Source organism: Brassica napus, chromosome A7 (assembly GCF_020379485.1).
Source record: "Brassica napus cultivar Da-Ae chromosome A7, Da-Ae, whole genome shotgun sequence".
In the NCBI taxonomy this organism is placed as follows: Eukaryota; Viridiplantae; Streptophyta; class Magnoliopsida; order Brassicales; family Brassicaceae; genus Brassica; species Brassica napus.
The window spans coordinates 20,363,774-20,378,618 of NC_063440.1; the positions used below are offsets into that span (position 1 = coordinate 20,363,774).

The following is a 14,845-nucleotide window of genomic DNA, read 5'->3' on the forward strand; positions in this document are numbered from 1 at the left end:
TTACAAAAAGAATAAAAAAAATATCCACAAAGAAGTGTATGTCAAAATCTAGTAGTAATTTGAAATCGAGTTAATGTAAGATCATGGCGTGAGACGGTCACACGTGGAAGGTCAGAAGAAACATACGATTAATGATCCGAAAACGATAGAATGCACTTAATTGTTATTACCCTACTCTATTTAATTACATTATCAGTCCCTGCTCTCATCAATTGTCGGCCTATAACTAAAAGATCCACCATATCAAAACCAAGGTGGTAGGTACCAAAGCTGGTTATCAATTTTTACCTTTCCATATTTATTACACTGGCTTTCTTTCATCATTTGTCGGCTGGTTCATACCAACATGACTATTTATCTGTTGATATGTGTAGTACACATATTTGAATTGATATTGTAAATATACGTATTCCATTTTCGGCGATCAACAACTTCGTCTTGACATCAATCCTGGTCTAGTCGGGTGATATCGCCCGATGTAAACATCCAGACCAGTCCAAATTCAAATACGAAAATATTATGGTATTAATGTGTCATGTTATATATATTTAAGTTACAAAAAAAATGTTCTATATATTTGGTTCTCTAACTGTTTTATTTCGTCTTAACATTTACAACAAAAAATCGTTTTATTTCTTATAGGCTAATTGGTATATGTGACATAAATTGGGTTGTATCATAGGATTTGAACCGTATAATGTATAACGTAATAAAATATTGGCATATATACGTGATGTCGATCAAGGTTCAAAAACGTATTGTTCTTTTAATTCAATAACTAGATATTGACCCGGGTAATTATTTCAGCTTTTATAAATATGCATACATATTTGTTTACATGATTAGTAATATAAAATTTTATAGTTCACATGCAGTAATTTGATTTATTTTTAAAATTTTCAGTGGTATTTTTCTTATTAAATTTAAATTATATTTACGGAAAATGACACTTAATTTAACATTGACTTAGATATTTCATTGAGAGTATACTTGTATTTTAGATTTTGGCCATACATCTATGTTAACTTATATGTTGGTTTTGCCATATATTATTTGTATGATTTAAATATTTGACTCAATAACCTATACTACATATATAAAACGTCTGTATTATTTAAATTGTTGAACCAAAAATGGTAATGTGTCGTCATTGTTATTTTAAATCTGCATTTTTCTATATTAAATTTTGTTTTATTGAGGTTTATAATGTTGTCTATTGGTGATTTAGATTTTAATATGTTGGTTGTATTAGTTCACAACTCTTGGATTATTTTGCAATCTTTCATCTATGATACATCACGTTATACAATTAATATTTATACATGTCATTACATTTGATGATAAACGGATTGAAAATAAACATATTCATATGACATATTTTTTTAATAATTTGTCAGTCATTTAAGTTAATGACATAAATTAGTACAAAACATAATGCATTTTTAAAACTGCACAAGATAAAAATAGTACAAAAATAGTGGCATTAATGAATAATATATAAACTTAGTCTATATAGAAATAAGAATGATTACATTTATATTTACAAAGTATTCGTATACTCTTATTATTAAAATATAAATTAAACGATCACTATATTTAATAACACAAATCGATTGTACTATCAAAATAACATTTGTAAACTGATTGTTGATATTGATAGGACATTTTTCATGTGGTACAAATTTTTAAATTGAAAATTATATCTTATAGGGATCCAAGATTAAATTGAAAATTTTTATATTGAATTAATATCGTAAATTTAATACAAAATAAAAGAATATCTATTTGATTAATAGGTTTTAAAATAATTCAAATATCTATACAAAAATTCATTTTAAAAACTTTCTAAAGGATGGTTCAAATAAAAATCACACATGAAATAAATCATCACTTCTATTTTAATAAATAAGAAGTTGAGTGGCATATGGCGACTAATGCGTATATGAATGTACGGAGATACGTAAGCAGCGAAAATGTAGACAAAACTATGTCAGAAATTTTTTCCGACTAAATATTTAACTATGTCAGATTTTCAAGAAGATATTAAATATTTAATGGAGATAGGTAAATAACAAGCACGTGAATCCGCCCATGATCTCATGTTCGTCTATTGTAAATGTTATAAGTTAATTGCAATCGGCTCGTTTGTTTATTTGTTGTAATTGTCAAGATATATTTATCACTGAAGAGACTAATTATGGTCTACACACATTAATTCAAACGAAATAATGATGCCCTACGGTAACATATTCTTTTGGAAGAAAGTTCAATTATTTTTTACAATAATAGAAAAATACAAATCTTTGTGTAAACAGATTCAATCTGTCCAAAATCTCTTAAGGACAGATGAAATCTATTTACACAAAAAATTGGGAAGTTTGACGCATGTCATAACGTATGTAGACATGTCAGCCAAGATCGCTTTGAATAATACATATGTTATGTTTAGAAACATAAAACTAATAATGTTGGTTATAATATTTGTAAGTCAATATTTCAGTCAACCAAAAATAAAATTGCCAGTATCTCTCAAAGTTTTCGTTTATTCAATTAGTTAACTTTAAAACTATATATATTAAGATTCTAAAATCTAGGAAACATATAAGATACTTTTTTATGAATGCAATGTGATAATGATGATTCTTTTTGGTAATCGAATAACTATACAATGCCTAACATGCAGTTCCATTAGATGAGAAATTGCATTTAAAAATATATTTTTATAAATTACAATCAACACTATACACATAAAACGGGAGTTGAATGTGGGTGGTAACACGATTGCAACATTTGTTAAAAACTAGAAACTAGTATTACTTAAATACTGAATACGATCCAAATTTATGTCTCATAAAGATATTTTAAGGATCCCTAATAAATCAAAGTAAATTTCCTAATACATTGCGCTCTGTTAAACCAGCTAAAACTTGTCAAATTCAAGAACCAAATCATTTAAGTTTTTATGTGGGTATTTCAAATCTCTATCTAAATTAGTAATGGTAAAATCAAATGCCTCATGAAACATGTAGTGGACTATGTTTTTATGTGGGTATTTCACAATAGTCCTGAACGCCATATATAGTTCTTTTTCTTTCTAAAAATGACCGTAACTTTTTTTTTGGTTTATGAAGATCAGTTATATAAAAAAAAATCAGTTATATTGTATAGTATATATATATATATTTGCTTTTTCTATTTTGTTAGTTAATAAAATCATACAAAAATATTTACTATTATAAAATACTAGTTTATACTATAAAATATTAGTTTTACACAGAATGGTAATTTTTAATGAAAATCTTGAACTTGTTTAATTTATAAGACACTATAATATGAGGAAAAAGTTCTGCTGTTGGAAAATACAAAAGAAGAAGATAGGGATTAAGTAGGGTGTAGTAAGTGGATGTATATTTAATAAAAATGCGCCCACTAAAACAATGGAATGAGGTCCAAAAAGTCCACGTTGGCTAAATGCATGGCATGTGATGATCTACATGGCACGTGGGGATGATACCAACTCACCAAACTCATGGCATAAGATTGTTGTAAGTGTTCTTTTCAAGTTATTAACATCAGAATCTATTTATCTGATCCCGGATCCATAAGTAGTGGATACTTCTGTTTTGTCTTTTTTATTGACTTGCATTTACTCTACTACGAAAATCAATATCGTAAGACTTTGAACAGTAGAGTTCAGAAAATAACGAATAAACACTATATGGGACTACGCTCTCATGACACATCTCATGGGCCTGTCAGTGTGTGTAAGCATAATCGTATCTATCATTTACTTTGGACTTGGGAGAAGCAAATTGCAAGAAGTTGTAGAGATCTTGAGCAACAAGAGAACTTAGTGTTCCTCTTAGCAGGCCGTGCCTGTTGGGATAAAAACCTGGGAGATCAAGAGAAGTTAGGCCATGTACATCAGTGAACCCCATGGGAGGGGTTCACAAAGCATTTTTTTATTATTTTTTTTTTCTATTTGAATTTTGTTTTTTAAAAAAAAAAAAAAAAATTAATCAGATCAATCGCGGGCCGCCACGTGTCGTGGAACCCGCGCTACAGTGTTGACCCGGGTTCACTGCAGTGAACTTGCAAGAGACAGGTTCACCTCTTTTACTTATTTTAATATTTTTTTTTTTCGAAAACCATGTGAACTCCCCCATTGAACTCTCAATGGGGATGCCCTTACCAGCTTTCATGTTAAGGCTTAATGAAAGAAACAACCTTGTCTCTCCATCGAGGAATCACAGCCAAAAACAATAGGGAAAGGTCCAGCTAATGTAGGTGCAACATCAGCAATAGCCAATGGTTTTAGTAGTGCACATTGGGTACCATGGTCTGCTAGTGTTGCTGCATGTCCTCCTCCAGTGATTACTCCAGTGATTACTATATCATCATTACCTGTTTTGGTTTAACATTATGTCAATAAATTGCTATTCTCTTTTGTTAATTGTAAAGCAATACTTCCTTATATTCACCCAAGTACATAGATAATACTACTACTCTACATGCATAAATTTTTATGTCAAACAAATAGAAACCTGGAACTATATCCATGGAGAGTTGTGTGCAGCTTTTCACTCTTGTAGCTGTAACCATAATATTGCCAGCATAAGTAGAATGGAAGCCGGTTCGCACTAACGTGCCTGGCTCATCGGGCTCTCCGGTGAGTTTATGAACCGGGTAGTTATTGTTTATATGGATAAGGGCTCTTAAGTACTTGTAGCTAGTTGGGAAAGAGTAGTAATGGTGGAGAGACATCATCAGAAAAAACAGTGGGAAACAATAACTACTATCCACGAACCATGAATGTCAAAAAAATTACTATATACCCATGACCACTGCTTAGCCAAAACTGGTTAGGTCTGCTGCAAATCATTGATGCAAACCGACACTAAACCAACATATATAAGTTTATTCCAGACATATATGAACGAGTTAATCTACTTGTTTTTCAGACTCTTCGTTAAAATAGTAGCATGTAAAGATATTCATGAAAAAATAAGATATATAGACTGCACGAACCCAAATAATTGTTATATACAAAAAGATCAAAACTGTTTTTTTTTTTCCTTTTTGGTTTGTCTTACGATGAAACTACAGACTCAGCTTTTCACATTGTGTTCTTAATTAAACCTAACCAATACCCTAGTGGAAGCGAAATCGACACAAGGGACATTGATGACTGATCTTCTTCCACTTGGATATGCATTGTCCATGAAAACGATGGTCACAAATCAATGTAGACACCACTTTTCCTTGTTTGAATTCCTCCATGCAAATCACACATTCATTATCATTCTCCTCCTCCAACGTCGGATCGGAGAAATACTCCTCAATCGTCATACCGTAGATTCTACAAACTTTGGTTATGATCTTCCAAATCTTGACTTCAATCACTCCTCTGTCTCCCCCATGACGATGATGATGTAATAGCTGCGTCGATCTCACACAAGATAGTGGTACTACCGTATTTGGTGACGCCGAAGCGGCGCAAGATTTGCAAAATAATCTTAGCGCAGTCTAGCGAGTAGTTAATAGTGGGTTCGCTTGAGCTGGACGTAACGGTTGTTTCGTTAGGACCACGAGAAATTTCAACAGCGACATCGTCGTTGGATTGTTTTAAGCGAATAAAACCGGACTGATGTACGGTGTTTTTTTCGGGAAGTAACGGTGATGACGTTATTACACCGTTGCGGTAGCGGACTTTTCTGCGGCGGACTTCGGTGCATGTTAGCTCGACAGTAAGCGGAGTGGTACTTGACTGTCGGCGAGGAGAGATGGTATACTCAAAATCAGTGTACTCCGTCATGGCTGAACTCTTTGTTTAATGGAGAGAGGTTATAATATGAGCCTAGTTGGAGAGAAACATATATAAGAAGAAGAAGAGAGCTCAATGTAATAGTTTTATATTGAAGAATGTTATTTCCTACTCATACTCGAATGGTAATTAAGTAAATAAGAAAGGGAAAAGTCGTGCATGCATAAGTATTAACTTTTCTTTAATTCTAATTATGGATGTACTCATAAACAGTGGGGGAGTTTTAAAAAAACTTCCGTGGGATCAGCATTAACATGGTTACGTAAAAAAGTTAAAAAATTTTAGTACGAATATTTATAAATTCTTTTTTATAAATTTGGAGGTAGTTATCTATATAATTTTTTTTTAAAAAATTGGGGAATTTAGACCTGTGCCGGAATTTAAGGACCAGAAGCTAAAAAAATATATAGCGCATGATAGTAATTTATGCTGGTATGGAGATTTGAAGTCACTACCACTAGACTAAGAGCATAATTATTGGAGGGTTCTTGCTTCCTAATTTTTTTAGTTAAAAGTTAAGAAACAAAATCTTATATTCCGACCTCACCCTAAGAACCCCCAATAATCGTGCTCTAAGTAACACTATCACTACCATTGCACTATAGACAAACTATGGTAAATTTGTGGCTGGTAAAAAACATATATTTATTTTGAGCCGTAAGCTCTACCTTCTAATGCTTGGTATTAAGGCCGCTACTGATTTAGACCAATCTTTTAGGTATTATGCCCAAGACTGGCCATGCGGCTCGCTTCTTTACATGTATATTCTTCCTCCATTATAGCTTGTCATAAAACATAAAAGTTTAGAAAAACCAAGCGCTCGTAGCTTGGTGGTAAAGGAGGTACAGCTGTACTGCCCGCCACCCGGGTTCGAGTCTTGGCCACAACGGATTTAACATCCCTTCCGTTGGTGCACTGGACCCCTTTCGGGGGGATAGTTGGGAATGTGGCTACCCAAATACCAGAGTTATCAAAAAATAAAAGTTTAGAAATTTTGGGTTGAGTTTTCCGTAAAGTGATGGACACTACAATTGCATACGTATATATAATATATACATATATATACCTACACATATATGAAAGTTTAGAATTCCAATGGATATATATAATATATACATATATATACCTACACATATATGAAAGTTTAGAATTCCAATGGATAGAACCCCATTGGAGATGCTCTGAAATCCAACTTACTTATCACATGTTTCCAAAAAAAAACATGCAGACACATCTCAAAAGTATTGTTTGAAAAAGAAAAAGCTCTTTTTTTTTTTGTTTCTTCACCCTGTTTTTCTTCCCAAGACCACCAATAACACGTCAAAATGCGCCATCGTGACCGTCACTCCTCCACATCTAGCCGCAATAAGAGCCGCTTCATTAAGACATTAGCAATATCAGCTCCAGCGAAACCGGGAGTGAGAGCCACAAGCCTCTGAGAATAATAAGACGGCTCGTCATCAAGCTTAATCTTCTTCAAATAAATCCGGAATATCTGATCCCACCCTTTGATAGGGCTGGGCAAATAAACCGAACCCAAAAATCCGAACCGAATCCGATCCGATAAAAATAAATCCAAACCGATCTGAACCCGACATAAATAACGAATGGATCCTGTTTTCTGGTATATTGGGTTATGGGTATTATCCGAACTGAACCCGAACCTAAATAGATATCCGATAGAACCCGAAACATTATAATCACAAAAAGAACCAAATATGATCTTAATTCTTAATATGTATCCAAAATACTTTAAGATATTATTGAACTTCTAAAATAATTATCTATTACATGAAGGTTGATGGTGGAATGTGGTGGTTGAAGCCTAAATTCTTTTTATTTTGGTTTTGTTTTCATTAAATAATGTTTTTTATTTTATGAGAACTTAGTTTTTGTTTTATGATTTCATTTATCTGGTTTTCTTTCTATCACTAACTATGTTTATCTTTCGCTTGATTTTGAATGATCATGTTTGATGTTTTTTCTTATTTTTAAATCGATTTTACTTATGTTTTGGCTATTAAAATATGTACAAATCATGTATTTTAAATATGAAGAACCGATTTCATTTATGTTTTAGTTACAAAATAGGTACAAATCATGTATTTTTAAACTGAAGAACCGATTGGGACCCGAATCCGAAAGTACAATGGATTATACCGGTTCTTTGAAGATTTACTAACCTCAACCCGAACCCGATATAACCCGAACCGGTCCCGAACCAAACTTTTATATAACCCGAATGGGGTTAATTTTGATAAACCCGAAAAATCGAAACCCGAATGGATAAAACCAAAACCCGATTGGGACCCGAATGTCCATGACCCTTTGATATCCGGTTTATCAATGGTTATCTGCCGATCAAACCGGCCAGGCCTAAAAATATATATATATATATATATATTTTAATGTTTTGAAATTATATTTCTTCAAATTCGATTTTTTTATATATTTTCTTTTTTGAATTTTTTTTTCAAATTGTCTTTTTGAAACTGTTTTTTTTTTAACTTTTTATAATTCTTTTACATATTTATTTATATATTTATTAAAACCCTAAACTCCACGTTCCAAAAATTATACTTCACTACTCAATTCTAAATCCTAAATCTATATTAGTTAGCCCTAGGGTTATAAATTGTTATTTTCCTCTATAAAAATGAGGGTTAAAATGGTTAAGGTAAACATAAAAAGTGGTATTATGAACGTGATATTTTTGATAATTTCTCATATTTCTGTATGTATAATATTTAAACCATCATGAGGAATTTTCATGTTTGCCCTTTTGTTGGTACCATTATTTATGTTTATCACCATTAAAATGATATTTTTAAAAATACATTTTTCTTTAAGAGGCAAAAGACTATTATACATTTGTTCTATATCTATATAATAAATAACTATTTGAATAAATAAAAAGAATAAAAAATAAAAAATAATTTTTTTTATGTTTTCGAATTATACTTTTCAAATTCGAACTTTCTTATAAAAAAATTCAACTTTTTTTTTCAATATTTCTTTTTGAAAATTGAATTTTTTTTTTGAAACTATTTTTAAATTTTTCTTAATATATTTATTAAAATCTTAAATTTTCCATTCCAAAAATCCTACTTAACCCTTAACTCTAAACTTAAGACTAGATTAATTAATCATAAGGTTATAAATATTTTTTCCTCTTTAAATATGAAGATAAAAATGGTTAATGTAAACATTAAAAATAGTATTATGAATTGGTATTTTTGACAATTTCTCAACCATCTATACAATTCAATATTTCTAATCATTCTAAACACACCAAATAAATTAATTTAGAATCAAAACTGAATATCTTTATTCATATATCCAAACCTTCAAACAATGTTCTTTTTTTTTTGATCGAACCTTCAAACAATGTTCAATATTTATTATACCTATAAAATATAGTAAGTAAAACGTACCCAGGCAATTAAAATATTTGATATTACGAAATCAACAAATATGTTTCCAAATAATTTTTTCCTCCTTCAATTCGGGAACAGTTTATAGTAAATGAGTGATATTGTAACTATTTACATCCAAACTATAGCCCTCATTTTCGCTATCAATTATATTTAAGAAAATAATATATTATCTATATTTTGTTTCCTAATATATTCATCATCATTTGACTTGCGGAATACGTAACAATATTTTAAATATTTTCTCAATAATTGCTACTCAAGCAATTTTCTATATTTACGCTAACAACAAGATTTTGTGGAAATAACTTATAGAATTGCACTTTTACGTAATGTTTACCAAGCCCATAAATAATTTATTATTAATAAAAATTTATTTTCATAGTCACATTTTTTTAATTATAAAAATTAATCGGCCGTTTTTATATGTTAAAGATATTATAGAAGTTGAAAAATCATTATATTTTTTATAAACATCATGTATACCTAATTTCGAATTTCTCTATGGAATATTAAGTCACAATTATATATTCATTTCTTCATATTTTAATTTCTTAAATATTGCTTTATATATATCATATACAAATCTCTAATTAGGTATATATTTTGAATTTGTTTATATGATATCGAATTCGAATATTCGTCATATAATAGATGGTTTAACACGCAAAAAAAAATCATGACTTAGTGAATGTAATACAACTAAATATTATGAATGCATCGTTTAGACAATTAAAAATCCAAAAATAGAAAATACATTCCGTACGGTCACACGGATCCATATCTAGTGATTATTTTATAAAAGGAGCTATAAAAAAAATTGTTTCCCACAACTTCTAAATTCCCTTTCTAATCTAGATTGTTTTTTGAAGTCATACTTTAAATAGTTCTAACCCCACAAGCAGTCAAAATTTTAACAGCCAATTTATAATCTTTATTAGTCTAGAGTTTTTTTGGGCCAAAATGCATCATGTAATTGGAATTAAATCCTCTCATTAAAAATCTATTACATTAATACTTACCCCACAAAATCAGCTTTGAGAAGTTACAACTACAATAAAACTGAGATCTTGTTGCCTTTTTTTTTTGGGTCAAGGTCTTATTAAAATCTTAAACGGGTCAATTTCGACATACCATATTCGAATTAAGACAAAACTCAATACAGACTTTTGCTGAAATCTTGTTGTTGATTAACGTTTATAATTCTATAGCATTTTTGAAATTAATGTTTTAAAAGTAAAGTAATAGTTTTTTATAAATGCTGTCCATATCTGAATCATAACCTAGCCCAAAAAAAGTAACGTAGTAAATTTTATAAAGTCCGCTTTGTTCGATTTCATCATCATCATCATCTTAAATATGCAAGACCGAAAATTTTCAGTCTCTCCTTTTGAAACAATGTCCAACTCCAAAGCCGACGACGAGCCACCCAAAAAATACACTCGTCCGCAGCCGTCGCTTTCTTCACTGCCTGACGATATCGTTTTGAGATGCTTGGTCCGCGTCCCAAGAAGCTATCACCTAAACATCTCATGGGTCTCAAAAGACCTAAGATCCCTTGTTCGCTCCCCTGAGTTCAACGTCTTGCGATCCACCCTCCCCAAGAGCTCCCTCCATGTATGTCTCGAAGAAGATGATGACGACGACAACTCATCTTTCCACTGGTTTACTCTCAACGAAACATCAACAACGGAGTATGGGTTAGTTCCGAACCCAACTCTCTTCCCTCCTCATCCTAAGTACGGTTCTTCAACCGTTTCAGTGGGGTCAAAGATCTTCTTCATTGGTGGATCTATAGAACCTTCCACTGATCTGTGGATCCTTGATACCCGAACTGGGAGCATCACTCGAGGACCAAGCATGAGCGTGCCTCGAAGACAGCGCTACGCAGCTGTGGAAGTGATCGACGGGAAGATATACGTACTCGGAGGCGAACCATACATCGACGGAAGGTTGTTTCATCAAGTCGAAGTTTTTGATCCAAAATCGAAAACTTGGGAGGTTACGGAGGAGGAGGACGTGCGTAAGATTTCAAACTGTAGTGCCACGGTGGAGGAGAAGGTGTACATGGTGGATTACGAGAAGACAAGTGTGTACGATCCTAGAGAAGGTGAAGGAGGAGAACGGTTGGTTCAGATGGTAAGCCAGAGACTCTCGGAAGGTGGAAGCAAGGATAAGTTAAATGATATGGCGCATAGCGTGTGTGTGGTGGAGGATGTTCTGTTTGCTTTCTTTAACAAGACTGGTTTGATGTGGTTCGATACAAAGCTTGATGTGTGGAGAAGATTGGTTGGTCGTGATGGGAAGGAACTAATGTTTATCTTAGATGCGGGTGCCATGGCGGAATACGAGGGAAGACTTGTGGTTTTGTATATGGGGGATGAAGATATATTTGATGTCCCCGTTACTCAGAGTGTTCGGTGTATGTTTGTCTCACTGGACAGAGCTGGAGGAAAGATTTGTGGGACAATCGATTGGTCTGGTACTGTGGCTACCGTCCCATTTATGTTTCGTTTTCTTCATTGTTTAGCTGTTTCCGGTTGACTGATCACATATAGTATATGTGTTCTTGAAGCAATATTTGTTTTGTTAAACTCATGAGTGTTTCTGAAGAAAATGCAAGGTGGTTTCTTTTTTCTGCTCCTCGTATTGTTTGCATCGTTATTCAAGTTGATATTAATCTACCTGAGTTTTACATCATCCATGATTACACACATGGAGGAACATAATGATATTTGTCTAACTTATTTGGTGATGTCGAACCGGCGCAAGACTTGCAAAATAATCTTAGCGCAGTTTAGAAGTATTTAATAGTGGGTTCGCTTGAGCTGGACGTAACGGTGGTTTCGTTAGGACCACGAGAAATTTCAACAGCAGCGACGTCTTCGTTGGATTGTTTTAAGCGATTAAAACCGGACTGATTGGCGGTGCTTTTGTCGGGAAGAGACGGTGATGAGGTTATTACACCGTTGCGGTAGCGGACTTCGGTGCATGTTAGCTCGACAGTAAGAGGAGTGGTACTTTTTTTTTTGCTAAATAAAAAAGTGTTTTCACCTCTTTGCCGGGAACCCAAACATTGTAAAATAGTCTCTTCCACCGTTAGTTGAACTCAAGTGGCGGAAGTTACAGTCGCAGCCCCTTTACCACTAAGCCAACTCAACGTTGGTGAGGAGTGGTACTTGACTGCCGGGCACCGGCGAGGAGAGACAGTATACTCAAAATCAGTGTACTCCGTCATGGCTGAACTCTTTGTTTAATGGAGAGAGGTTATTATATGAGACTAGGAGCACATAAGAAGAAGAGAGCTCAATGTAATGGTTTTATATCGAAGAATTTTATTTCCTAGTTATACTCGAAGTAGAATGGTAATTTAGTAATATAGAAATTAAGGGAAAAGATTCATGCATACATAAGTATTAACTTTTCTTTAATTGGATTTGTTTGAAACAGTAATTGGCTAATGATGGATGTACATGTACTCATAAACAGTGGGGGAGTTCAAAAAAAAGTTAAAAATCAGTGGGATCAATCAACATTAACATGGTTAGTAATAATGTTTTTAACTAATCTTATAATGTAAGAATAACCTTTATAGCTCTTTATCTAAAAATTTTGAATTTAAAACATTGTTATAAACTCCAATAAACTACAGTTATTTGATTATTATTTATACTGGAGAAAAGGAAAAACAAACTACCAACGATGTATTGGGATAGTAATTTAGCGTTTAGAATAATGTCTAGACCATGATGTAGTGTTTTTGACATGACTTCATCTTCCTCTCCCTGATGAGAGTCATCATGGTCTATTGAGTTTCCATGATCTATATTATCTTATTTATTCAACCCATATTTAAAGGTATAACTCTTGTGGCAGCTCTCGGCGAAGCTAGTGCTTCCACTGGAGTCTTCATGACACAAAGTAATCCAGGAATCTCGCTCATGTCAATAGTATCCGGAGGAATAGGAGAACTCCACGAGAAGCATTGCAACAAGTTCCCCATCACCAATGCCATCAAGTTCATGCTGAGCTGTGCAGCTGGACACACCCTTCTCCCCGATCCAAACGGAAGAACCCTGAAGTCTCGACCTTTGACATCAGTGTCCTCTAGGAGAAACCGCTCTGGTCTAAACTCCTTAGGGTTTATCCAGTTCACTGGATCCCGACCTATCTCCTTCACGTGGACATAAACCGTGGTTCCTTTAGGAACCTTATACCCACCTAACCAGACCGTTTCACTTGCTTTGTGTGGAAGCATTGTTGGTGTTGACGGGTGAAGTCTCAGTGCTTCTTTGACAACACATTGTAGATACGGCAGCTTTGGGATGTCTGCTTCAGTCATTAGCCTTTCTGATCCAACCACCGCATCAAGCTCTTGCTGAGCCTTTCTTTGCACGTTAGGGCATCTGATCATCTCTGCCATAGCCCATTCTAGGACAACAGCTGTTGTGTCTGAGCCTGCGGTGAACATGTTCCAGATTAATCCGTGAACCGTCTCTTCACTCAGCTCTTTCTTCTCTTTCAACACTAACAGTTTCCTAACAAACCCCTCGTGATCCTCAACAGCTACATCTTCCTCCACCATTATAGCTCCTCTAAACCACTTTGTCCTCCTATCCATGTGCGCCAAGAAGTCCTTGTCGCTAACGAGCCACTTCGAAACCCATTTGAGCCACCAGATGACATCTAACAAGCTCCCTGAGCCACTAAGATAATGTTCTTTGTGGACAATCTCTTTGAACTCTTTACCTTCCTCGGTGCTGAACTCTTTCCCAATCATTAACTTTGAGATTGTGTTCAAAACAACAGCAGCTAGATACTTCCTCACCACCACTGGCTTTCTTGTCTGATCATCTGTTGAATCTATCATCACGTCCTTGTAAACCGACTCGACCATGGACCTTGTTTCCATCTCTCTCAACGATCTGAAACTCTCAATGCTCTTCAAAGAGAAAAGCTCCAACGTGCATAGTTTCCTCAGCTTCACGTAATGTGGACTGTAGTCAGACCAAACAAGATCATTACCTGACTGAGTCATCTTTGCGACCCTTTCTCGATTACATAACTGATGGTCGTTGTCTTTCAACACTTGTTTGGCTAAATCAGAGCTAGAGACAACGACAGAGAGGTTTGTTCCAAACCATACAGATATGATGGGACCATAAGTTTCTGACCATTCGGAGAAAGAATGAGTCCAATGTGGTTTCAGTTGATGAATGTTTCCGAGCAGAAACCGTGGCTTTGGTCCTGGAGGTATGTTGGATGCCCACCACCGTTGATAAAGCATGTTGGTGGTGATGATGATGGTGATTACAGATATAATTAGATATAGAATCATTTTTTACTCTGTGAGTGGAAGAAAATATACAAGTTTGATAGATTATAACATTTACCTCACACTGAAGATTTATTTATACACATTATAAAATATATTTTTCAGAAACTATATATTATGTTAGGACTTTTGCTTACGTTTGTTTTAGATAACAACACACAACTTTGACATGCGCATGAAACATGCATTTTACACTCTCACACTCTTTGCATTGTCAATTTGGTGATTTATATCAACAAAATGCGTTTTAGC

At 33.7% G+C, this 14,845-nt stretch overlaps 2 protein-coding genes across 2 annotated transcripts; one reads left to right on the plus strand and one right to left on the minus strand.

The window, feature by feature from the left end:
- Nucleotides 1–3,335: 3,335 nt before the first annotated feature.
- Nucleotides 3,336–12,688, plus strand: LOC106383608 (F-box/kelch-repeat protein At2g22050-like). The gene has a single exon (XM_048735788.1). It carries the CDS (start codon nucleotides 10,618–10,620, stop codon nucleotides 11,800–11,802), a length of 1,185 nt encoding a protein of 394 aa, XP_048591745.1. The 5' UTR covers nucleotides 3,336–10,617; the 3' UTR covers nucleotides 11,803–12,688.
- Nucleotides 12,689–13,028: 340 nt separating this feature from the next.
- LOC106449647 (cytochrome P450 98A8) lies at nucleotides 13,029–14,657 on the minus strand. Its single transcript, XM_013891383.3, has one exon. The coding sequence runs from the start codon at nucleotides 14,594–14,596 to the stop codon at nucleotides 13,100–13,102; it is 1,497 nt and encodes a 498-aa protein (XP_013746837.3). The 5' UTR covers nucleotides 14,597–14,657; the 3' UTR covers nucleotides 13,029–13,099.
- Nucleotides 14,658–14,845: the final 188 nt, after the last annotated feature.